This window comes from Nuphar pumila, chromosome 8 (genome assembly GCF_984573655.1).
Source record: "Nuphar pumila chromosome 8, dmNupPumi1.hap1.1, whole genome shotgun sequence".
NCBI lineage: Eukaryota > Viridiplantae > Streptophyta > Magnoliopsida > Nymphaeales > Nymphaeaceae > Nuphar > Nuphar pumila.
In genome coordinates, this window is record NC_143256.1 from 26,356,257 (window position 1) to 26,383,655 (window position 27,399).

General features: G+C 41.4%; 1 protein-coding gene across 1 annotated transcript in view; it reads right to left on the bottom strand.

Annotated features, from left to right (window-relative positions):
- Nucleotides 1–17,112, bottom strand: part of LOC149829845 (squamosa promoter-binding-like protein 15) — a 45,092-nt gene extending 27,980 nt beyond the window's left edge. Inside the window, exon 1 of the mRNA XM_090016116.1 lies at nt 16,706–17,112. Within this exon, the coding sequence (XP_089872242.1) occupies nt 16,706–16,983 (278 nt within the window). The 5' untranslated portion in view covers nt 16,984–17,112. The remainder of the gene's footprint in view (nt 1–16,705) is intronic.
- Between the last annotated feature and the right edge of the window lie 10,287 nt (nt 17,113–27,399).

A 27,399-nucleotide genomic window follows, 5' to 3' on the forward strand; every position in this document is an offset into this window, starting at 1 on the left:
CCTGCCTTCAGTTTTTTTCCCTGCAGGGGGTGGAGCCCCTTGCACCCTCTGTTGTTCCTGGCAGGGAGCGGAGCCCCCCTGCTCTTTTGTTGCTCCTCGGCAGGGGGCTCTGTCCCCCTGCCTCTTGCATTGGGCCAGCAGGGGGCGGCCCCCCTGCCTCCTGCGTTGTGCCAGCGGGGGGCGAAGCCCCCCTTGATTTCTTGTTTTCGAGCAGGGGCTTGCCCCCTGCATCTTTGCTGTTCTTCGGCAAGGGGCTTTGCCCCCTTGCCTTATTCTTGCTGCCGGCAGGGGGCTGCGTGTTAGAATTGTATTTGTATCAGATATGGATCCGATATTGGATCCATATCCGAGCGTATGCTTTCCCCATGCTTGGGCGGTGGCATACTTGTAATCCTGTATATTTTTCATGTATTTTGTTCAGTAGTGTTAGATCCTATATATATCTTATTAAGAGAGGGTCACGATACTTTTAACGTGCCCTACTTTCCATTTGGCATCCTCCTTCTCTCCCCCTCTCCTCTCTTCTCTTTATTTTGTATTTTCAGATTGAAGGCTATTCTCCAAAGCTTGAAGGCGCACTATCTTGAAGCCCTATTCAGATTCTTTCATCTTGAAGCCCTATTCAGATTCTTTCATGGTATCAGAGCAACCCACGATCGACGCCTGTTTCTCCAGCCACGAGCGAGTCTTCTCCAGCCACGATCGACGAACTGCTGAGTTACGTCTGCCTTCTTCATCACGCCTGTCAACCAGGCCACGATCTGCTGAGTTTGATCTTCATTCTTCAGCCGAGTGCCTGATCCTCATCCTTCAGCCGAGTGCCTGATTCTTCAGCCGAGTGCCTGATCCTCATCCTTCAGCCGAGTGCCTGATTCTTCAGTCGAGTGCCTGATCCTCATCCTTCAGCCGAGTGCCTGATCCTTCAGCCGAGTACCTTTGGAAACGCAAATATTATATCAGCATAATCATGTCCACCCTCTCTTCGAGTTTTCTCTCCCAACTCATCTCCCAAAAGTTAACCCATTCCAACTATTTGACGTGGAAACGTCAGATAGTCCCTTTCATTAAGAGCCATTGTCTATATGGTCATATTGATGGCTCTACTCCAGCCCCGCCTGAATTGATTTTGGGTGAAACAAAGGATGCTACTAGTTGGGTGACTGCTACAGATAATATCCCTAATCCAGCATATGCCGTATGGATGGCACATGATCAGGCTTTAGTTGCTTATATTACTTCTACCCTCTCTGAAGAAGTGCTTGCAGGTATAGATGATGATATCTCAGCTTTTCAACTATGGAATACGCTTGCAAATACATACTCTCAAGTTTCAGAAGCTAGATATCTTCAATTGAAGCGTCAATTTCAAAGCATAAATAGAGGCTCCAGATCTGTACTTGAGTATCTCTATGAGATTAAAAATGTAAGCGATCAACTTGCTGTTATTGGCCATCCTATTTCAGACAAGGATAAAGTTCAACAGGCTCTTAGTGGTCTAGGGTCAGAGTTTGATATATTTTGCACTGCTCTGGAGGTTCTCCCTGTCTTACCCTCTTTTGAAGACTTAAAGGCAAAATTGATCCAGCATGAGGCTAGTAGAGTTCACAGGCATGATGCTTCCATTTCTACTTCGCCCAGTATTTTAGTTACTTCTACACATGGTGTGTCAGGACAGCGTGCACATACTTGGGCTCATACATCCGGACAAGGAAAGGGTATTCTTCCTACTCCTCAGGGCAGCACTCTTGTTAACATGCCAAAGCGTATCCCTACATGTTTCTATTGCAACAAGAGAGGACATGTTAAATCTGAATGTTGGCACAATCCTCAGAACAAAGCTAAGGGAGGTCGACGTGATCACAGGCCAACCCCCTCTATCATTTCTAGAGCGTCTTCCTCCTCATTCACGCCCGATGCACAACAACTCTTAATGACAGCTATTTCTAATCTGAATCTCAAGCAAAATGATGATGGTGTCTGGTATGTGGATTCTGGTGCTGCCGCCCATGTGACTGATGATGCAGGTAAACTCTCTAGTGCATCTCCATATTTAGCAAAAGGTTCGGTAGTTACAGGTGATGGCACTCACCACAAAATTACTCACATTGGTAATGCATATGTTTCTTTGCCGCATACTTCTCTTCCTTTACACAATGTTTTAGTCGTCCCTAATGTCAAGAAAAACATTATTTCAGTATCTAAACTCATTGATGACTCTTCCACATCAGTTGAATTCACTCCTTCCTCTGTTTTTGTCAAGGATCCTCTCACCAAGACGATATTCGCTGAAGGAATTCATGAAGGCAACATGTACGTCCTCAAAGAAGCTCCTCCAGTGTCCAAGTCCAGTTCATCTGTTTCTTTTCCTATCAGTCCGAATGAAGTCAATTTGACTCAAATTGATATGCCGTCCATTTGGCATAATCGATTAGGCCATTGTAGTCATTCTTTTATTTCTAGCCTTGTTAATAATGGATTGTTGCACAAATCCAGTCTGAGACCTGTTAGTGAGTCAAGCATGTGCTCAAGCTGTCAACTTTGTAAGAGTCATGCCCTTCCTTTTAATTCCATCAATAAAAGAGCTTCTAAATTGTTTGAAACGATTTACTCTGATGTTTGGGGACCAGCTCCTGTCTCATCTCCTTCCGGCAGTAGATACTATGTCATTTTTGTTGATTCTTTTTCTCGCTATACATGGATACACTTCATAAAACACAAATTTGAAGTGTTCCGTTTGTTTAGCCAATTTCATGCCCTCATCCAAAATAAATTTTCATCCAACATAGTGCATTTTCAATGTGATGGTGGTGGTGAATATTTATCATCTGAATTTACTGAATACTTGCTAAATCATGGCATCACTAGACAGATATCTTGTCCACACACACCACAGCAAAATGGCATTTTAGAACGCAAGCACCGACACATTGTAGAGACTGCCTTAAGCATGCTCCATGACACTGATCTCCCTATGACTCTATGGACTGAGGCATTTCACACAGCCGTTTATGTTATAAATCGATTGCCTTTAGCTCTTCTCGCAGGGAAATCTCCTTTCTTTCTTTTGAATCATGAGCATCCTAAGTATGATGAGCTTCGGGTTTTTGGATGCATTTGCTATGTTCATGTTGATTCCAGCCTCCGGAACAAACTTCAGGCTCGGGCTATAATGTGTCAGTTTGTGGGCTATGCAGACCATTATCGAGGCTATAGGTGCTATAATCCCCTAACAGGCCGTATACATATTTCAAGACATGTTGTTTTTTATGAACTCAGATTGCAGTTTCACACTTCTTCCAAGGCTATTCATGATTCAGCGTCCAGACTATATGATCCATGGTTATGTGCTAATATCTTAGGCGATGGGATTCAACCGACCACTTTTCCAGCCCCTTCTGACAGTACTCACATTGAAGCAGAAATGTCTGATGCCCAGATGGATAGTACTCACATTGAAGCAGACATGTCTGATACTCAGATGGCTGATCCTCCTTTAGACAGATTTTCTGGCTTGGTTTATTCTCGTCGCACTCCTGCCTCTACTACTGATTCTGTCATTGTTCCTTCTCATCCACGAAGGTCCACTCGAGCGAGACATCCCGTGGATAGATGGATAAGCTATAACACTTTCACTTTGGATTTTCAGCTTTTTATGACCAGTTTGCATAAACAGACTGAACCAAAGTGTTATTCTCAGGCCTCTCAAAATTCCCGTTGGATTGAAGCCATGAATGAAGAAATGGAAGCCTTGAATGAATGTCAAACATGGGAAGTCGTTCCACGGCCAAGGGATAAGAATGTTGTTGGGTCTAAATGGGTTTATAAAATCAAATATAAACCAGATGGCAGTATTGATAGGTATAAAGCTCGACTTGTGGCTAGAGGTTTCACTCAACAACATGGGGAAGATTATGATGAGACTTTCAGACCTGTTGTTAAGATGAGTACCATTCGAGTTATTCTCTCTCTTGATGTTACTTTTGGATGGTCATTACATCAACTTGATGTCAAAAATGCTTTTCTTCATGGTTTCCTCAAAGAGGACGTCTACATGGAACAGCCAACTAATGATTCTAATCTATGGGTATGCAAGTTGCACAAGTCATTATATGGGTTAAAACAGGCTTCTCGTTCATGGTTTGAAAGGTTCTCCCTTCACATTCAAGAAGCTGGTTTTCAGAAGAGTGCTCTTGATCATTCTCTTTTTATCTATCACAAAGGAGGGATCACTACTTGGTTATTGATATATGTGGATGACATTGTTCTCACGGGAAATACTTCCTCTCATATCGTCCAAATCAAAGAAGTGTTAGAACAACACTTCAAAATGAAAGATCTCGGGGACCTCAGATATTTTTTGGGTGTTGAATTAGACAGGACTGAGGATTCCCTCACTCTTTCTCAACACAAGTATGCCCTTGATATTCTCACATCCTCTGGTATGTCTGATTGTAAGCCCATTAACACGCCCAGCGTTTTGCATGCAAAGTTGAACGTTTCAGATGGCAGTCCTGCATATCCTGTTCCTACCCTTTACCGCAGTATTGTTGGGAAACTTCAATATTTGACATTCACTCGGCCCCGACATTGTATATGCTGTCAATCAAGTTTCCCAGTTTATGCATGCTCCCACAGACACTCATATGGAAGCTGTCAAGCGTATCTTACGTTATCTCAAGGGGACTATTGGCGATGGACTTACTTATAAACGCATGTCTCCTACTGTGGATGGTCATATTATCTCTACTTACACTGATGCTGATTGGGGAAGCGATCTTGATGAACGCCGATCTGTTTCTGGCTATTTTGTCTTTCTCAATTCTAATCTTGTCTGTTGGAGTAGTCGCAGACAACGCGCCATTGCAAAATCCAGCACAGAAGCTGAATATAGGGCCATGGCTGCTGGCACTGCCGATGCTACTTGGCTTCGTCACCTCCTTGGGGAATTATCTCTTCCTATTGCTCAATCTTCCATGTTGGTTGACAATCAAAGTGCCATTAAAATTTCATTCAATCCCATACTTCACAGTCGTACCAAGCACATTGAGATTGATCAACATTTCATTCGTCAGAAAATAGAAGATGAGGAAATCTCCCCTGCATATATACATACTTCTGAACAAGTTGCTGATCTTTTCACCAAAGGACTCACTGGATCACAGTTTTGGCATTTGAAGAACAAGTTGGGCATGATGAAAACTCATGCACAACTTGAGGGGGGATGTTAGAATTGTATTTGTATCAGATATGGATCCGATATTGGATCCATATCCGAGCGTATGCTTTCCCCATGCTTGGGCGGTGGCATACTTGTAATCCTGTATATTTTTCATGTATTTTGTTCAGTAGTGTTAGATCCTATATATATCTTATTAAGAGAGGGTCACGATACTTTTAACGTGCCCTACTATCCATTTGGCATCCTCCTTCTCTCCTCCTCTCCTCTCTTCTCTTTATTTTGTATTTTCAGATTGAAGGCTATTCTCCAAAGCTTGAAGGCGCACTATCTTGAAGCCCTATTCAGATTCTTTCATCTTGAAGCCCTATTCAGATTCTTTCACTGCGCCCCTGTCTCTTGTTCTGACAGGGGGTGTTACCCCCTGCCTTGTTGTGGCAGGTGTGGCAGGGAGCCCCTGCTCCCTCCCCTGCCTTTCCTTGTGCTAGCAGACAGGGAGCTCCTGCTCCCTGCCTCTGCTACTGTTGCCAAGCAGGGCTGAGGCCCCTGCCTCTGGCACCCTTGTCTGCAGGATGCAGAGCTCCTGCCTCTACCTTCTGCAGGCAGGAGACCTTGCTGTGTTTGCTTCTCTTTTCTTATGGCATATACTAATGTTCTGAGATCTCCAGGTTGAACGGTGGATCCCGCTCGCCCTCTGTGGCTCGAGCTCTTGCTTGCCTACGCTACATGCGTACGAAGACCCGCAACCCCTTAAGGTAGGGGATTCTTGCGTGAAAGGACAATGAACTGATAAATGCTAAAATAAGAAAGATAACTAAAAGAGGACGATATATGTATACGTATAATATATATACGTATGTCTTTACCTTCAAGGACGCGGTTTCGCGATCCTTGTCCTCTTTACTTTTCTGCACTTTCCTTTCTGTCGCCGCCGCGCTATATGTGCCTAGGCTTTTCATTTCTGTCTTTACATTCCATGTCTTTTAACTCAAGGACGCGGTTTCGCGATCCTTGTCCTCTCTACCTTCTCGCACTTTACTTTCCTGCTGCCCCGCGCTTTGCGCCTTGGCATTACTTGCTTATGCTTGCCTTGTTCTCAAGGATGCCTGGTCCTTCTTTACGTTCTTGCACTTTACTTCTTGTTTTTACTTGTTGCCCTGCGCTTTATGCGCCATGGCTTTGCTTCTGCTTTACTCTTCGTATTTTACTTTCCTGTGCTATCGTGCTTGCTCTTGCACTTACCTTTTGTATGTATTCGTCTTTACCTTGATGTTGCGCTTCGTGCATATGCCTTGTTCGTGCATGTATCATATCTTTGTCGCATGCTCCTTTTCTTACTTGCGCTTATTGATCTATCGAGGTGTAACCCCATGCCTCGTGAGTCGTCCTTTACACTCGCGTGGTCAGTATAGGATCTCTTACCTCACGAGTTGCTTACGTGTTTGCCTGCTTGTGCGTTACGATGATCGAGGTATGATCTCATACCTCGTGTGGAGATTTAGCGTTCTACCATCGCGGTACGGTTTCGCCCACTGAGTCTTGTCCCTCGTTTTGCCTTTGTATTAGTATGTGCATGCGTTTGCCTCTTGTCAGCTTGCACTCCCTGCGTGCAACTTCGAATGTATAGTGTATATCGTTTCACTTGGCTTACAAGCCACGGCACGCACTTATGCACTTCAGTTCTCAAAAGACATTGTCCTAGGTGCGATCCTATAACTTGTAAAGTGATAGCGGCCAGATCTCCCAAATCGGTGTATTCGGGATAGGTGTGTTACAACCTTAGTTCACCTATTCGATTTGACTCAGATAGCCTGGTTTAGAAGCCTATGCACGAGTAGGGGCGGGAATCCTGGCGAGGTACTTGCGCCATCGCTAGATCGGCGCTACCTCACCTTTGATGCGAGACCTAGTTTCTAGGCTTTCTGGTTCAACCATGATTGTGGTGCCTTCCTTCGTGAATGTATTGTTGGATCTTTTACGAAGGATCCATGTCCCTCCTCTTGTAGTTGTACCCTTAGTCACATACGATATGTTTGGGCTACGAGAGCAGAACGAGAGGTCTACAGTAACCTCTAAGCGTGTATTGACACATTAAGCTAATCCTGTTATGTTGCTTTCGCCTATAGACAGATTGCTCACGATTGTCTAAAGGACCCGAGCACGATCAATTGGAACTGGAATGAGTTCACTGCGGGTTTCTATAAAATAGAAGCTTTGGGATTTCCTGCGAGAGATCCATACCCCTCTTATCGTGGTTGTACTTTTGAACAGGTACGTTTTGTACTACGATGAGTAGGATGAGAGGCCTATGTCTGCCTCGAACATGCAATGGCATGTGTTTGAGATCACAAGAGTGATGTTTCTACCCTCACTGAGGATTGACCCCCCCTTTTTATCATGATTGTATATGTGAATAGTTACGATGCGTACTGCTGTGAGTAAGATGTGAATTGTGTGCTTGTCTCGAACGCGCAATGGCGCGTATAACTCACCTAAATAATAATCATGCACCTTCACAGGCAAGATGCTCGATTGGGTTGAAAGACCAGAGCATGAGAATGGGACGGCGGTTAAGAAACCCTCCGTCGTGCTCATTCGGAACGGTTCATCAAGAGAGATGATGGATGGTATAAAACTCCGATGGACAGTCATATATGGCAATCTCGGGCAAAGAACCGACCTTCCCCAGTCATCGGAGGTTAGGGGAAATCCTTTGGGCCACTTCTGCAGAAGTACGGATGCGCATCCTTTGGGCCTTTGTTTGCCTTTGGGGATTTACTCTCTTGGTCACAGACCGTCCCCTTAGGAAGCGGACTCAGGCAGTCATTCGGGGTATAATAAAATACATAGCATAATGGACCCCCGAATCGATCTCGGCTGTTTCTACGTTTTGCCTTGTGCGTACCCACAACGGCCTGCTCAGTAATGAGACAAGATATAACTTATACACATGATCTTGAGATATGCATATTGTGACGTGCATTGCTTGCTTGCTTGTTAGCTCGGTAGTTAGGTATGCTACTCGTTGAGCTAGGTACGTCTGTCGAGGCGTTACCCTTGTTGGTTAAACTGCTTACGCAGTTTTGTGCTTGGTGATAACTAGTTTCTCATACTAGTTGATTGCTTATCTTGTGTAGCTTACAAATTACTTGTGATGCAATAGCTTGTGCCTCACGATTAATGTAGCTGTTGGCCGATAGGCTGAACCATATAATGGTACTTGTATTTATTTCGAATGTTGTTATGAATACCTGTCTTATGAAATTGCTTTGCTTAGCTGGTGGATAGAGTTAGTTACTCTTCACCTATTATATTTGTGAGATTGCTATAGTTGTCTGTTCAGCACTCTGATCCTTCCTGCTCTTTTACGTAGTTGTCTGCTTTACTAGAGCTTTGCTTACTCCACAGCACATTTGGTTAGATCTGCTAGTCTTGCTTGTTCCTGCTTGAGCTAGCGTTTATCTTACTTATTGCAGCTTCTGCTCTTTCTTGTCCTTTGCACCCCTACTAGTCTGTTGTGTGACTGACCCATTTTCATGGGCAGGTGGTGAACAGGTTGAGACAGCTTGCGATGGCATGATGACGCGATGCACTCAAGGCAATGCCCTTTCCTGACGTTGCGCTCCTGGGGACACTTTTGATAGATGCAGTATAAGGTTTCTTTGAAAGCATCTCTTTTGATTACAACTCTGCATTTCTAAAACTGTATTACCAAAATGTGGTTCTTCTTTTCACTTCAATAAAATATATATTTAAACTGCAAACCGGTTTGTAAGGGGGAATCTGCTTTTGGTTGTAATGTGCCCAAGGTCTAGGGACTTGTTGTTTTGAACCTGATCTTCCGCTGAACTTCTGTTTTAAACTCTGATAAATGATTGATTTCAAAGCTTTCAACCTTTTTCATAAAAGGTTTCAAGTCCACGATTTTGGGGCGTTACACATTCGCCCCAGCGTTTCTCCTTGGGGAGCTCCTGTGCTCTTCGTGAAGAAAAAGGACGGGACCTTGCGTTTGTGCATCGACTATCGAATGCTCAACCAGGCCACGATAAAAAACAAGTACCCATTGTCGCGTATCGAAGACTTATTCGATCAATTGCAGAAGGCTAAGATTTTCTCGAAAATCGATCTTAGGTCTGGATACCATCAGCTCAGAATTAGGAATGATGATATTCCTAAGACGACTTTTCGGACGAGATACGGTCATTACGAGTTCACAGTCATGCCGTTCGGATTGACCAATGCCCCAGCAACTTTCATGGACTTAATGAATAGGGTATTTAAGCCATTTTTGGACACCTTCGTGATCGTGTTCATCGACGACATCTTGGTGTACTCAGAAAGTCTAGAGCAACATCGGGAGCACCTAACAATTGTGTTGGAGACCTTGCGAAATGAACGTTTGTATGCCAAGTTCTCTAAATGTGAATTCTGGCTCGAGGAAGTCATGTTTCTTGGACACGTTATTTCTAAGGAAGGAGTGTCGGTGGACCCTGCAAAGGTTGAGGTTGTACTTAGTTGGCAGCAACCAAAGAACGCACGTGATATCAAAAGTTTTCTTGGACTAGCGGGTTACTACAGAAGATTCATTCAGGATTTTTCGAAAATTGCGTTGCCCCTGACGAAGTTGCTGAAGAAAGAGGCTAAATTCTTATGGGACGAGAAGTGCGAGGCGAGTTTTCAGTTATTGAAGGAGTGACTTACCAGTGCTCCTATTTTGACCTTACCTTCTGGTAAAGGCGGATTCGTGATTTATACTGATGCCTCTAGGTCAGGCCTAGGGGTCGTCCTGATGCAGAATGGGAAAGTGATAGCATACGCCTCTCGACAACTTAAAATTCACGAGAAGAACTACCCAACTCACGATTTAGAATTAGCTGTAGTGGTGTTCGCACTGAAGATATGGCGACATTACTTGTATGGGGAGCAGTTTGAAGCATTCACCGATCATAAGAGCCTTAAGTATCTATTTTCGCAGAAAGAATTGAACATGAGACAACGAAGTTGGCTTGAATTCCTCAAGGATTACGACTTCACCCTCTCTTACCACCCAGGAAAGGCGAACGTCGTGGCTGACGCCCTCAGCCGCAAAGCACCGGAAGTTTCGATTAATGCCTTATTCGCTGGATGGAGGTTGGTCGAAGACCTAGCCTCTTGGGAACCTTTCGCTATCACTCAAGGTTGAATCGGTTTATCCCACCTTGTTGCTCAACCTAAGCTACTAGCGAGGATCATCAATGGGCAGAAAACTGATGCACGCTACAAGAGGTTGAAGGCTCAAGCGATATTGGCAGATACACCTTTTCGTCTGAAGGAGGATGGAAGTATATGGTTGAAGGAGCGCCTTTGGGTTCCTGACGACCCGGTCCTCCGAGATGAAATTCTTGCGGAAACCCACAAGTCTAGGTACACAATTCACCCTGGCGACACGAAGATGTTCAAGGACCTACAACGCAGTTATTGGTGAAACGGTATGAAGCGAGACGTGGCTGAGTAAGTCTCGAAGTGTTTAACGTGTCAGCAAATCAAGATCGAGCACCAGAGACCCGACGGGGTCATACAGCAGATTGAGATCCCTCTATGGAAGTGGGAGGATGTCACCATGGACTTCATAGTCGGTCTACCGAGGACGCGGAGGAAGCATGACGTGATTTGGGTGATCGTCGATAGACTCACCAAGTCTGCTCACTTCCTACCTATCCGTCTCAACCAACCGTTGGATAGTCTCGCTGATCTCTATGTTAGAGAGATTGTGAGATTGCACGGCGTTCCAGTCTCGATTATCTCCGATCGTGATCCCAGATTCACTTCAAGGTTTTGGGGACAACTTCAGTTGGCGTTGGGCACAAAGTTAAAGTTCAGCACGGCGTTTCACCCTCAGACTGACGGGCAGTCGGAACGTACGATTCAGACCTTGGAAGACATGCTTCGAGCCTGTATGATGGATTGGAAGGGAGAGTGGGATTCCCATATCAGTCTGGCGGAATTCGCGTATAACAACAACTATCATGCGAGCATCGGGATGGCCCCATACGAAGCTTTTTATGGGAGGCCATGTTGATCACCTGTTTACTGGGACGAGGTTGGCGAACGAAGATTGGAGGCACCTATAGTTTTGCAACACTATACTCAACAAGTGCAGATGATTCGAGAACGACTCCGTACCGCTCAGAGTCGGCAGAAAAGCTATGCAGATAGACGCCGACGAGAGCTTACCTTCGATATTGGCGAGATGGTTTTTGTTAAAGTATCTCCGACGAAGAGCGTATTTCGGTTCGGGAAGAAGGGAAAGCTTAGTCCTCGATACGTTGGACCGTTCGAAATCTTGGAGCGGATTGGAGAAGCAGCTTATCGCGTGGCGTTACCTCCTCAGTACGCCCAGATCCATAATGTTTTTCACGTATCCATGTTGAAGAAGTACGTTCACGATCCATCGCACATCATTCATTATGATGATGTGGACATTAGAGGGGACTTGACATTCGAAGAAAGACCAGTGGAGATCGTCGACCGTCGCGACCAAGTGCTAAGATCAAAGACCATTTCCTTTGTAAAGGTTCGGTGGCAACATCATGGAATTGACGAATGTACTTGGGAACCTGAGAGCGATATCAGGGAAAAATATCCTGACCTGTAATTTTGTTTCTTCAAGGTAATAAATATTTCGTGGACGAAATTCTTTTAAGGGGGGTAGGATGTAAAATCCCCATTTAAAAAAAAATTGTTTTGGACCCGGGTCGGGTCCGGACCCGACCCGGGCCCCTTCTTCACTAGGGTTTTAAGTAACCCGAGCACTCCCGAGCATTCCCGAGCGCCGCACCTCCTCCCCTTCGCTTGCGGGCGGATTAGGGAAACCCACCAAGGGTTTCCCCATTCGTTGCCACCCTGTTGCCTTTAAGAGAACGTTGGAGGGCGAGGGGAGTCACGCCTCCCTCTCGCAGCCCTCGCCCCCCATCGCGCCGGTCCCCTCCCTTGCTGCGCACGCCGCCGGCCACCGCCTCCCAGGTTAGTACCTTCCCTCTTCTTCTCCTCCTCACCCCCCCCCCCCCTCTCTGTCACCTCGTCGGGAGGTCGGCAGGCGGCGCACAGCCCTGCCGTGCCCTCCCGCCTCTCTTGTGCCCTTCGGAAGGTCGACAGGGAGCCCTCAGGCCCCTGTCACCTTTTTCCCCCCTTTTCTATTAGGGCTGTCGAACGGCCGGTAGGGGTCCAGTCACCCCTGCGGCACCTTTTTGCCCTTCGTTGTTTTGGGGTCGTCGTGACTCGGTCTGGCAGGGGCTGAGGCCCCTGCCATTCGTTGGCTCTTCAGGCAGGGGCCGAGGCCCTGCCACCTTATCGCCATCGGCAGGGGCTGGACCCCTGCCGTCTCGTGTCTGTCGGCAGGGGCTCAGCCCCTGCCGATTCGATGTTTCTAGCAGGGGCTCAACCCCTGCCACTTTTATATTGCCGGCAGGGGCTCAGCCCCTACCACTTTAACGTTGCTGGCAGGGGCTCAGCCCCTGCCACTTAATTGTTACTGGCAGGGGCTCAGCCCCTGCCACTTAATCGTTGCTGGCAGGGGCTCAGCCCCTGCCACTTTTATATTGCCGGCAGGGGCCCAGCCCCTGCCACTTTAACGTTGCTGGTAGGGGCTCAGCCCCTGCCACTTTGTTGTTGCTGGCGAGCCCCTGCCACTTTGTTGTTACCGGCAGGGGCTCAGCCCCTGCCACTTTGTTGTTGTCGGCAGGGGCTCAGCCCCTGCCGCTTCGTTGCGATCGGCAGGGGCTGACCCCCCCTGCCGCCTCGGTATTTTTTTGACAAAGGGCTCGGCCCCTGTCACCCCCACGGCTGTCTGCAGGCAAGGGCTCACCCCTTGTCATTTTTCTGATTTCGGCCAACAGGGGCACACCCCTGCTGCCTCTCTCTTTTTCTATCGGCAGGCCTGTTTTTCTATTTCCCCGCATGATAATTAACGTAGCACTTTTGCAGTCTTCGCATTGAACCCTGCTTTGGCTCCGCGGCCTGAGCCTCGTATCATCTACACGCGTAGACGCACGCAGTTGCACAACATCCCGAGGTAGGGGAAAGTCGCACGAAAAGTTTGTATAAACAAAATAAAATAAGACTTCTGAGATAGAATAGTTATTTTACATACCTGCTTATCTGAAGAAGTATTGGCTGGTCAGAGTTTTACTCATTTTGATTCTTTTGAAATTGCATGCTTAATGTAAATTCTGTGGTTAGACTCATTCTAGAAAGAATCAAGTAGTTTAATTGGCATACCTGTTTACGTGTAGGATTACTTAACTCGTGATTGTCTGTTCTGCATGCTTATTCTTTTGAAACTGCATACTTAAGGTAGACTTTGTGAATAGACTCAATTCTGGAGAGAAAACCACTGCAATTGCTATTGTAACCGAACCTTAAGTCATGTACGGTATGAATTTTATGTGAGGTCATGGAGTATCCTGAAGTGGGAATCAACACTTTATTGATTTTGATGTGATATTATCGGCCTCCACAGGCCAATTGCTCAGAAAAGCAATACATGTCATGTATGATCCAAAAGAATCATAAAACCTTATATGTTGCCCTCTCATCGTAGTCGTACCTTCAGGGAGGTACAACCGTACTTTTGGACAAGTACGTCCTATGTGGGTTACGATGGTTGGAGGATGAGGTTGTAACAACCTCGATGCGTGCAATTAGCATAATGCTGAGATCACATAAATGGTGACCATTCGCCTTCACAGACAAGATGCTCGAGTGGGTCTAATAGACCAGAGCATGTAGGATGGGGCGGCGGTTAAGAAACTCCCGTCGTACCCATTCGACCTTCACGGTTCATCAAGGGAGAGTATGGATGGTACAAAAAACTCCGATGGATTGGTTGTTAACAACCACCCCACGGGCAAAAGACTTGGCTTCCCCAGTCATCGGAGTTAGGGGAATTGGGATTACCATAAATTATCCTAGGTGGTAACTCCGAGGCACTTCTGCAGAAGTTGGATGCATCCATGGGCCACGAATGCCTTTGGGGATTTACTCTCTTGGTCATTGACCGTCTCCTTAGGAGCGGACTCAGTCAGCCATCCGGGTTAATGAAAACACCTGACATAATAAACCCTCGGATCGGTCTCGGCTGTTTCTACGTTTCGCGTCTGTGCGTACCCACGGGCCAGTTAATATCAGGACTTAAAGAATATCTTCATGGATAGTTGTAGATGATTGAAAACTTACACTGCTTGAAATGCTTCAACTAACAACTCTTTGCACATATTACACTTGTTAGAATAGATTACAGTTGTATTGATTGCTTAAATATCATAACTGCTTATCTCATGAATGTCTTGTTGTATTTTCATTCTACTTATCTGTTCGTGCACCTACTGGTTTGTTATGAAACTGACTCATTTCATAGGCAGGTGAGGAGTAGGACTTCACTGGCGGCCGATGGCGTGGTGCAATATGGATCAAGATTTATCTTCTTTCTGCTGGCGGCTTGGCTCTGGGTCTTTTTGGAGTTTTCTTTAAATTTATTGAATTTTGGAACAAAATGCTCATTTTGTAATAAACTGCAGATTTTTAATCTATTGCCTTATTTCTTAAATTCCTTTAAGTGGTTGTACATGTGAATGATGGTTTTTCAGCTAACGTACCCAGGATTGTTGACTTGTGTTCCTTTCTAAATGTCTTCCGCTGTCGTTTTTAAAAGTTAAAACTTTAAATCTTTGAAGGGTTTTTCGATAAGGTTTTCGAAATCACAAGTCGAAATTTTGGGGCGTTACATTGCACACAGCATGAATATAGACCAGGGAACTGCATTTGCATGAAAGATGTGCAAATTACACTTATGCAAAGTTTGCTCTTGGTCACTGTTAAATGCAGACAATCATGTTTATAAATGCATAAAATGTTTTCAGAAGTCCAAGCAGAAAAAACTGCTATTAAAGAATAGAGAAAGTGGTGACACGGCGTCATTCACCAACAGGAAGAAATTGACAAGAAGAGAAAATCCAAAGTCACAAATAAGAGTCAAAGTTAAAAACAAAACCAAAAGAAGGCCAAGAATACACAGAAAACCTAATTCAAAACCAACACAAACTAGTACAAGATCATTCCAATCTAATTCATCCATTTGACATTAGCTTGATTTAATAATGTTTGACAAAGCCTACAAGTAGACAAACTGTAGATCATAACTACTTCTGCAAGTCATCTAATAAGACAATACCACCTTTTGCTCCTCATCCAACTTCCAGAAGAAGTTCTATACATTCAAACACCTGAGTGAATATGCTCCACCTCCAACCAAGCCACACAAATAACTTATAGAGAAGACTCAACCAAGAGATGAAGCACAACATCCATGTTTAAACGAAAACATGGTTCACTTGACTCATGGTTTCACTCCAATATCCCTGTAAACTTGGAGTCCAAGTAACTGATGTCAAGCTCACCGAAACTTCAGAGAAGAAAAAAGGCAAAAAAAAGTGCAGATAATCGTTCCCTTAACTGAAGAGAATAGGACAACACCACACAAAGAAAGAAGGGACCAACAGAACAAGCAAGCATATACGAAATCTCAATTTCATACAACAAAATAGTTAGCACTCCTAATAATTTCTCATGCCATAACCTACAAAAAATATATATACTAAAAGTTCACATACTCTTAGCTAAGAATCCATAACGCCCAATAAAAAGAGGAAGCAAGAAGGCAAGAAGAAAATGACAACACACAAGAGAAAAAGAACAAAGGAAAATAAAAATATAAAGTGCACACACACAGCAATCAACCTCAGATGATCGTAGGAAAGCACTAACCCATACCCCAAAGAAAGGCAAAACCCTAAAAAGCCACAAAGCAAAATAGACATAGTTGCATACCAACATATCAATGAACAGTTTCATCAGACTGGAGAACTAGCACAAAGGCAAAAAGACATGCAAGAAAATGATTAAAGATCTCAACTATTGAAACAACCAATCTAAAGAATGGGGTTAATTCACCGACACTAAAGAGAGACAAAAAAGGAAGAAAGAAAGTGGAACTACCAACAGCTCTATTACACATGAAAAGAAGAAGTTACCATTCACCAAAACTTCTTTTCTTTTTATTGATAGGCAAGCTGGGAGATAACTCCCATGGGATTCGAACCCTAGACCCTCGGTTATGATATCGCAACCTAATCAACCAGCTATCTCACTGCATCCCCAAAACTTATAAAACCATAATAACGGAAAATTTTAAAAATAATTGACCATTATTTCTACAAGAAAAAGGAAAACCAGAAAACAGAATCACCAACATCCAATAATAACAATTAGCAAACCAAAAAAGGTAGAACCCATAAATTCAAATCTCAAGAATTTACAACAAAAGAAGGAAAGAAAGCCAGATAAGAAAACCAATAGTCGACCACGAATCACTTTCCCAGCATTTCTAGCAACAGTAAAACCAACTAAATAAAGAAAAGGAAAACAATTCATGGAAATTTGTAACACAATAAAAATGAAAACCAGAAATCATATGAGAGAGAGAGAGATACCGACCTGCTACACTGCTGGCAGAACCTTTGTTTGCGGCCGTCGACGATAACGACCAGCGACTTCGAGTGGACCGCGCAGACGCGGTGCCGTACGTGGTACGACTTCTGCCCCATGAGGTCGTCGGCGCAGCCCTCCACCCGGCACCTGCTCTCCGCCGCCGTCCTCACCCTCCTCTTCTTCTTCCTCGCCCCCGAAGGGGCTCCGCGGCCCTCCCTCCCACCACCGCCATCGGTCCCGCCGGAAAACCTTATCCGAGAGACCGACGACGATGACGAATCCATCTCTCTCTATCTCTCACTCACTCTCACTCTCGGCAGCAGAAGAAGCGAGAAGGAAGGAGAAGCAGGAGGGGCGTCTCCGATCGGTTTATCTCCCGGGTCGTCTCTCTCATAGGGAGCCGAGAGAGCGCTACCGGCGATGGCAACAAACAGCGGCATCCGTTTTTAACACGGGCGGTTGGTCGCGGCACCAAAATAATTGTCATATGAACTTTTCTTTCTGCCCCTACTCCCCGTAAGACAGGCTAAGAGTCACATGGACCAATACAGAGTCAGCCTCTCGAAATTACCTTTCCAGCCCTGTTGTTTTGTGGGGCCCATATCCAATCCAAGGGTGCAAACTGAAAACTGGCCTGTATATAAAAAGATTAAACTTTTTATTTTTTATTTTCTTTTCAAATTTAACAAAAAAAAAAGCCACCGTAATGGGTGAAGAGGTGTTACGTAGACTAGGGTGGCAATCGGGTCGGGTTGGCGGGTCAGCATACCTCAACACGAACCCGACCCGTTTATTAAACGGGTCGGCTGTGGCAAACACGAACTCGACCCATTTATTAAACGGGTAACCTGACACGACACGGTTAACCCGTTTAATAAACAGGTCGGGTCGGGTAAACGGGTTGATGGGTTAGCGGGCGGGTTGGTGGGTCAGGTTTGGGTAAACGGGTTGACCCGCCCACCTAACCCGTTTATTAAACAGGTCAGTTGGGTTGGCGGGTTGGCATATACCCCTAACACGAACCTAACCCGTTTAATAAATGGGTTAGGCGGGTCGACCTGTTTACAACACAAACCCGTTTAAGCCAAATCTGAACCCGCCTAAGAAGCGGGTTGGCGGGTCGTCTCAGATTTTGCCACACCTAACGTAGACTATGGACCCGAGTCTATGGATGTAATCAGAACGGGTTTGGGTCTGGTACTTGACCGAACAAAACCCGTTAAATCGGGTTTAATAGGAAACTTTTGAACTGATTAATAATCGAATGCAGGTTTGGTTTTGAGTTTGGTATTCAACCCCAAATCCGAATCCAACAAAACCCGAAACCTGATTAAGTGTAAATGTCAGGTTTTAAGCTAGTCAGTTCCTGTTTTGGTTTTATCTAATTTTATCCTATTAAGTTGGACTTGGTAATGACTAAACCCAATCCGAGACTGACCTGTTTACATCCCTACCTGAGTCTATGGATGTAAATAGATTGGATTTTCTCCCATATCCAAGTGAATTGCATTTAGTTGCATTTGGTAAGCCAAAACCATAATCCGACACGACACACTGATATGGTTTTGATATTTTGCTACTGAATCTGACAAATATCTAATTTTGATGAATATCTGGATCGGTTTAGATGTAAGAAAACAGATCTGGTATGAGCTTTTTGCCATTCAAATTTGAATCCGTTTAGGCCAACATCGATTCGTCCAATATGATACTGGTCACATCCGAAACGTTTACAGTATCTGCAATGTATAACTGTATGAATGGTATAGTTTCTTATTTGGCTTTAGCAGCAAAATAATGTAGCGAACTCTCAACCTTCTTCAATTTGAAAGCCCTAAGCCGACCCGCATAGTGCAGCCAGCATGGCAAAAAGGTTCAAACCTAAAAAACAAGGTTTTCAAATGTAAAAGTTGTGAATGGATTAAATTTGATTAAAATCTAATTATGTATTCAATACAAATTCTAATCCAAATTTGAATTTTAATCCACAAAAGGTCAGAACATACCCAATCTGACTAGAATACACATCCAAAACCGTATGTCATATTCAGATCATAGATCCAACATAATCCAATCTATTTTTGCCTCTACTATCAACTAACAATCTCTCTCTCTCTCTCTCTCTCTCTCTCTCTCTATATATATATATATATATATATATATATATATATATAAAGAGAGAGAGAGAGGTTGTGGGACATGGTGTATACATTCTTGATTTCTTGATTGTATGAATCTAAGCCACTAAATGGCAGATATAACCCTATAGATGTGCTTTAGCATAGTTTATTTACTATGTTAGAAGGTTTCATCGTGTTTAATACTCACAAGATTTATTCTATAAACAGTGAAAAATCAACTGCAAACATCATCTTTGAGTTAACTTCAACAATGAAAATAATAAATACAACATGCTAAACATCATCCAAAGGTACAATACCACTGTAGAAACACTTATATACATGTGAATGCCAGAGCAAGGGGAGGAACCGCCAAGGTCTCGACCAAGATCCTCAATCAAAAACAGGGAGAGTGGTGGGACAGATTGGTAGATACAGTAAATAGTAAGCAACATTTAATAGATGTGGGATTTTGCATAGGAGATGTTTAGTTCTGAGCTAAAGAGGTTGAAGAGCTAAGATTAAGTACTTGCCTAACGCTTGTGGGATAATTTGCCCTTCAATATATATGTGTGCATGTGCATATGCTCTTTGCATAGTTACCACAAGTTTCTTAACATTAGAAAATAATTGGGGATAGGAGTAAGTTCACTACAAGAAAATTGTGGATTAGCGACGACCTAAATCCGTCGCTAAACAACTTAGCGACAGATCAATGTCAGATTAGCGATGGATATCTTTCATCGTGATTTTTTCGACGCTAAATCACGATGAAATATATTTGTCGCCCATTCCGTCGCTAAGTAGCGACGGAATGTATCTGTTGTCAGTTCCATCGCTAAGTTGCGACGGAATAACGAATGCCAACATCCGTCGTAAGGCCGTCGTTACTATACGACGACTTTGGTTTGGCAACAGATTTATAGTCGTCGCTACATTCAACGCTAGTATTAATTAGCGACGGATATATCCATCGCTAATCCGTCGCAAACAAGGAAAATTTTTTAAAAAAATATTTAAAAAAAAATATTAAGAAAAAATTTCTCGTGATACAATTTATATTTTCTGTATAATTTATTTTTCTTGTGAATAAAAAACAAAGTACACATCAAAATACATATAAAAGGAAACTAAAACAATTAATCAATTCGCTTTAAAATTCGCAAGTTCTAATTATTTACAATTCAACATTTACATTTTTGAAACAAAAAGAAGGTAGAACAAATTCAACACATAAATCTAATCATCACCAAGATTTTGGGCGTCCTCTTGTTCATTGTCTTGATCTGTCCATTCAGCTCAACTACGCTGATTATCGCCAACAACCTACACAAGAAAAGAAAGGTCAGTATTGATAAACAAAATATATTAAAATAAATTATACTCTATATGTGATTCTATCATCCTCATATGTGTTTTAAGGCAGTAAAAAAACTGTATATGTGATTCTATCATCCTCATATGTGTTTTAAGGCAGTAAAAAATTTGTATATGTGATTCTATCATGCTCATATGTGTTCTAAGGCAGTAAAAAAACTATATATGTGATTCTATCATGCTTATATATATTCTTAAGGCAGTAAAAAAAACTTATATGTGATTCAATCGTGCTCATATGTGCTTTAAGGCAGTCAAAAAAATGTATATGTGATTCTGCCATGCTCATATGTGTTCTAAGGCAGTAAAAAAACTTTATATGTAATTCAATCATGCTCATATGTGTTCTAAGGCAGTAAAAAAATGGTATATGTGATTCTATCAGGCTCATATGTGTTCTTAAGGCAGTAAAAAAACTTATATGTGATTCAATCATGCTCATATGTGCTCTAAGGCAGTCAAAAAAAATGTATATGTGATTATATCATGCTCATAAGTGCTCTAAGGCAGTCAAAAAACTTTATATGTGATTCCATCATGCTCATATGTGTTTTAAGGCAGACAAAAAACTATATATGTGATTATATCATGCTCATATGTGTTCTAAGTCAGTCAAAAAACCTCTATATGTGATTCTACCATGCTCATATGTGTTCTAAGGCAGTAAAAAAACTTTATATGTGATTCTATCATGCTCATATGTGTTCTAAGGCAGGCAAAAAACTGTATATATGATTATATCATGCTCATATGTGTTGCAAGGTAGTCAAAAAAACTATATATGTGATTCTATCATGCTCATATGTGCTCTAAGGCGGGCAAAAAACTTTATATGTGATTCTATCATGTTCATATGTGTTCTAAGGCAGACAAAAAACTATATATGTGATTATATCATGCTCATATGTGTTCTAAGGCAGTAAAAAAAACTCTATATGTGATTCTACCATGCTCATATATGCTCTAAGGCAGTCAAAAAACTGTATATGTGATTCTATCATGCTCATATGTGTTCTAAGGCAGGCAAAAAACTGAATATGTGATTATATCATGCTCATATGTGTTCTAAGGCAGTCAAAAAAACTTTATATGTGATTCTATCATGCTTATATGTACTCTAAGGCAGTAAAAAAACTATATATGTGATTCTATCATGGTCATATGTGTTCTAAGGCAGGCAAAAAATTGTTTCTGTGATTCTATCATGCTCATATGTGTTCTAAGGCAGGCAAAAAAACTGTATATGTGATTCTATCATGCTTATATGTACTCTAAGGCTGTAAAAAAACTGTATATGTGATTCTATCATGCTCATATGTGTTCTAAGGCAGGCAAAAAACTGTATATGTGATTATATCATGCTCATATGTGCTCTAAGGTAGTCAAAAAAATTGTATATGTGATTCTATCATGCTCATATGTGTTCTAAGGCAATCAAAAAACTGTATATGTGATTTTATCATGCTCATATGTGCTCTAAGGCAGTCAAAAAAATGTATATGTGATTCTATCATGCTCATATGTGTTCTAAAGCAGGCAAAAAATGTATATGTGATTCTACCATGCCCATATGTGTTCTAAGGCAGTTAAAAAACTTTATATGTGATTCAATCATGCTCATATGTATTCTAAAGATAGTAAAAAATTTGTTTTTGTGATTCTATCATGCTCATATATGTTCAAAGGCAGTAAAAAACTGTATATGTGATTCTATCATGCTCATATGTGTTCTAAGACAGTAAAAAAATTATATATGTGATTCTATCATGCTCATATGTGTTCAAAGGCAGTAAAAATATCATACTGAAATGTTATATAAAAGGTCAGTACTGATAAACAAAATATACTGAAATAAATTATATCCAATGCACCTAAGTTAAGGCAATCAAAGTTATATGAAATCTAACAACATACAATATATCACATGAAACTTTCATACCTGAGAGGCACCTGCAATCGAAGTTTCCCTGTTCTTCAAAAAACTGTTGAACTCATCTCGAAGAATGTCGGCAATTGTTTCATGGAAGTAGTCACGCATTGTGTCCTTAACGATCTGGCGTACATCATCACCAGAAAAAGTAGGATGCTTGAAGCTGATATCGATGGGAGAAGTCTGTGAGCCGTGACTGGAAGAAGCAACGACTGGTGAGGTGTTCATATTACTCACAAACCCGAACACACGACCCTTTTTGGGTTCACTTACTGCAGTCACCCATGCTGCAGGATCAAATGATGAATGTTGAGTAGAGTCATTGCCATATCGCTCTACCATATGTTGCTCATATGCCTCATATAAAATAATGTTTACAGTATGCATTAATAATTAAGAATTACAATGTTTATGATAACTTGTATATTACAATGATTATTAATACAATAAATACATACCGTTGTCATTCTCACCTTCTCTGATACTAACTCTTCCATGGTCTTATGTTTATGTGTTTTAACAAACACATCCATGTATGGTACAATGCCTTCATTTTCTGCTTTCTGCAAAGTGAAATGATAAAAGATTTAATTAACAGGTTTGCAACAATACTTATAAAATTGACAATATATATTAATGAGTTACCATTTTCTTCAGGTGGCTCCCAAAAGTCCTAGATCCACCTGTGTGTAGATGGGCTTCGAGCATTTTTGTCCGATTTTGTGCATCTTTCGCTGAGCAGTTGTGAAATACATCTCCCGCCCACTTGTCGCACATTCCCTCCCAATAATCTCTCCTGATAGTAATAGGGTCATGACCCTTCCACTGTAGTGGATCATCTATTACGTCTGATGTTTTTTTTGCTGCAGTCTTCATATTGTGCAACATGTCTGCAAATCGATTGGCAGCCACCTTCTGCCACACCTTCCTTGCATCATGTTCCTTTATCGTAGTCGCAAAGCGATTCGAAGCCTATATATATTTTCAGAAAGTTAGTAGACATGACTATAACAAAAAATTAAATATAAAATACATTAACTATGACAAACAACTGTATACCGTAAATGAGGACCACAATCTGTCTATCACCTCTTTTGGATACTCTTTCCATTGAGTGATCGGTCCTGGTAGATGTTGAAGAAGTGAATTCCTAATACCGCGTACTACTTCTTGTGGCTCAAACCTCGTGTTGCACATGAATTGGTACACAATAAATATCAATATACAATATTTTAAAGATATGCAATAAGTGAAAACAAAATACTTACGATCGATTATCGATATACACTATTCAAATGAGTCTTCTTGTGCCAGACTGAGAAGACTCTGCATCCTGTTTTGACTTCTGACTTGTATGATCAACTGGTGTAGGTGGGTCATGTACAAGCGAAACATCATCTGTAAAAAAATACGTTAGAAATTCTCAGAATGCGCATTTCAACTAATCAAGCATCCAATTAGTTAAATGATATACCTATCAAAGGAACCCGTGAAGATGAAGGCTGAGCCTGACTACTACTGGATGAACGGCCATTGTAAGCTCTATGAACTATATTCTAACAAATAAAAAATGTTATGTAATACATTCAAATTGTTTCAAATCATTCACATCAATGCAATATATTCAAATAATTTAAATCAAGTATTGTAATACATTCAAATCATTCAAATTATTGGAATACCTGCAAATCATTCACATCATTGCAATACATTCAAATCATTCACATTAAGTATTGTAATGCATTCAAATCATTCACATCAAGTATTGCAATACATTCAAATAATTCACATCAAGTATTGCAATACATTCAAATCATTCACATCAAGTATTACAATACATTCAAATAATTCAAATCATTCACATCAAGTATTGCAATACATTCAAATAGAGGTTTGTATTACAAGATTTTGCTCACTAGTTTGAGAATTCTTCCTCATCACTTGCTTGACTTTCATATTCTTATTTTTTATCTTCTTCTTCTTCATCTTCTTCTTCATTGTTTGCTCATCCACTTGGTATATCATTTGGATCACAATCTTCTATGAATGCTTCATCGACCAATGGAGATATGACATGCATATCATGCGCAACATCATGACCATAAGAGAAGTCATAGATATCATTAGATTGATAGTAATCATTATCTTCAGTTAACTTGTCTTCCTGTAACTGATCATACTCAAGGTATAGTTTGGACTTCACCTTACAAACTGCCCACCATACATTTCTATCTGACTTTTTTGTACTCGGATATGAAGTATAATAAACTTGTTGAGCTTGCAAGGCTAATATAAATGGTTCATATGTTCCAAACCTTGATTTATGATTCACCTCCACAATGCTTTGACTTTGTCGACTCTTGTTGCAGTTGGATCAAACCAATGACACATGAATAAAGTTACCTTATTATTTATGCCTAAGTAAGTCAACTCCATTATTTCCTCTATAACACCGTAGTAATCATGTTCATTTTCACCGTAGCTGCTACCCTTGAGACACACGCCACTATTCATCGTTGATTTGTTTATACCGTAATCTTTTGTATGGAATCGATAACCATTTACAATGTACCCATTGTAACATTGCACAACTTTGGTCGGACCATTTTGTAAATCACATATTTCTTAATCTTTAACATCACCATGGCAGACCTACATACAAACATAAACAATGATTGTGATCACGACCAATTAAGTAAGTTAGTGTTGTTTACAAGTACACAATTTATGTGAGCGTCCTTACCAACTGTTTCAACCACTCCACAAACTTAGTTTCACGTTCTTTTTGTACTTCTGCATCAGTGAGATGTGAAACTTCTCTTCACAACTCCAGATCAAATCGTCTGCAAACCACAAATACTTATATCACTACAACAAAGCAGTAGATTAGCGACAACCACATTCCGTCGCTAATCCGTCGCTAACAGGCATAGCGACGGATTAGCTACGACGAGGCGACGGTATGCTTACGTCGCGAATTTTTCGACGCTAACTGGCGACTGATTTATTCCGTCGCCAGGTCCGTCGCTAATTGCGACGGACTAACGAGCGTTGTATTCCGTCGCCAATCCGCCGATACTAAACGGCGACCACGGCTTGGTGACAGATTTACGTCCGTCGCTATGCCGTCGCTAGATTTATATGAATAGCGATGGATGGTTCCGTCGCAAACACGAAAAAAAATTAAAAAAAATTTATTTGAAAATTAAATACCGAGAACGGTAAAATTTATATTTCATGTACAATTTATATTTCCTGTAAATAAAAAACAAACCACACAAAAAATTCCATATAACAAGAATCTACAACAATTAATCTTTCCACCTTAAAATTAACAAGTTTAATTATTTACAATTCAACAATTACAATTAGGAAACATAAAAAAATAGAACTTCTTCAACACAGTTCTCTAATCATCGCCAAGATTTTGTGCGTCTTCTTATTCATTGTCTTTATCTGTCCCTTCAGCTCCGCTACGCTGATTATCGCTAGTAGCCTACACAAGAAAAGAACAGTCAGTATTGATAAACAAAATATAATGAAATAAATTACACACTATATGTGATTCTATCATGTGCTCATGTGTGTTCTAAGGCAATAAAAAAACTCTATATGTGATTCTATCATGCTCATATATGCTCTAAGGCAGGCAAAAAGTTATATATGTGATTCTATCATGCTCATATGTGTGCTAAGGCAGTCAAAAAATTGAATATGTGATTATAGCATGTTCATATGTATTCTAAGGCAGCTATAAAAACTCTATATGTGATTCTACCATGCTCGTATGTGTGCTAAGGCAGACAAAAAATTGAATATGTGATTATAGCATGCTCATATGTGCTATAAGGCAGGCAAAGAAAAAAAAATTATATGTGATTCTATCATAAATGATATATGTTCTAAGGCAGTAAAAAAACTCTATATGTGATTTGTGCATGCTCATATGTGTTTTAAGGTAGTCAAAAAACTGAATATGTGATTATAACATGCTCATATGTGTTCTTAGGCAGTCAAAAAACTGAATATGTGATTATAGCATGCTCATATGTGCTCTAAGGCAGGCAAAATTTTTTTATATGTGATTATAGCATGCTCATATGTGCTCTAAGAAAATAAAAAAACTCTATATGTGATTCTATCATGCTCATATGTGTACTAAGGCAGTCAAAAAACTGAATATGTGATTATAATATGCTCATATGTGTTCTTAGGCAGTCAAAAAACTGAATATGTGATTATAGCATGCTCATATGTGTTCTAAGGCAGTCAAAAAAACTTTATATGTGATTCTATCATGCTCATATGTGTTCTTAGGCAGTCAAAAAACTGAATATGTGATTATAGCATGCTCATATGTGCTCTAAGGCAGGCAAAAAAATTTATATGTGATTATAGCATGCTCATATGTGCTCTAAGGCAATAAAAAAACTCTATATGTTTTTATAGCATGCTCATATGTGCTCTAAGGCAGGCAAAAAACTCTATATGTGATTCTATCATGCTCATATGTGCTCTAAGGCAGGCAAAAAGTTATATATGTGATTCGATTATGCTCATATGTGTTCTAAGGCAGACAAAAAACTGAATATGTGATTATACCTGAGAGGGACCTGTAATCGAAGATGCCCTGTTCAGAACAAGATTGTTGATCTCATTTCGGAGAAAGGGGGCGACAGTGTCATGGAAGTAGTTATTCAGTGATTCCGTAACGATCTGGCATACATCATCACCGGAAAGAATAGTCTGCTGCTTGGAGCTTATGTCGGCGCAAGAAGTCGGTGAGCCGTAACTGGAAGAAACAATAACTGGTGAAGTGTTCATATTACTCCCAAACCCGAACACGCGACCTTTTTTGGGTTAACCTGCTGCAGTCACCCATGCTGTAGGATCAAATCATGGATGCTGAGTAGCGTCATCGCCATATCGCTCTACCATCTGTTGCTCATATGCCTCCTACAAAATAATGTTTAAAGTATTCATTAATAATGAATGATAACATTATGATAACTTGCATATATATTGCAATGATTATTAATAGAATAAATACATACCGTTGTCGTTCTCGCCTTCTCTGATACGAAGACTCTCGTGGTCTTCCGTTTATGTGTTTCAACAAACACATCCTTATATGGTACACTGTCTCCTTTTTCTGCTTCCTGCGAAGTTAAATGACAAATGATTTAGTACACAAGTTTGCAACAATACTTATAAAATTAATATTATATATTGATGAGTTACCATTTTCTTCAGGTGGCTCCCAAATGTCTTAG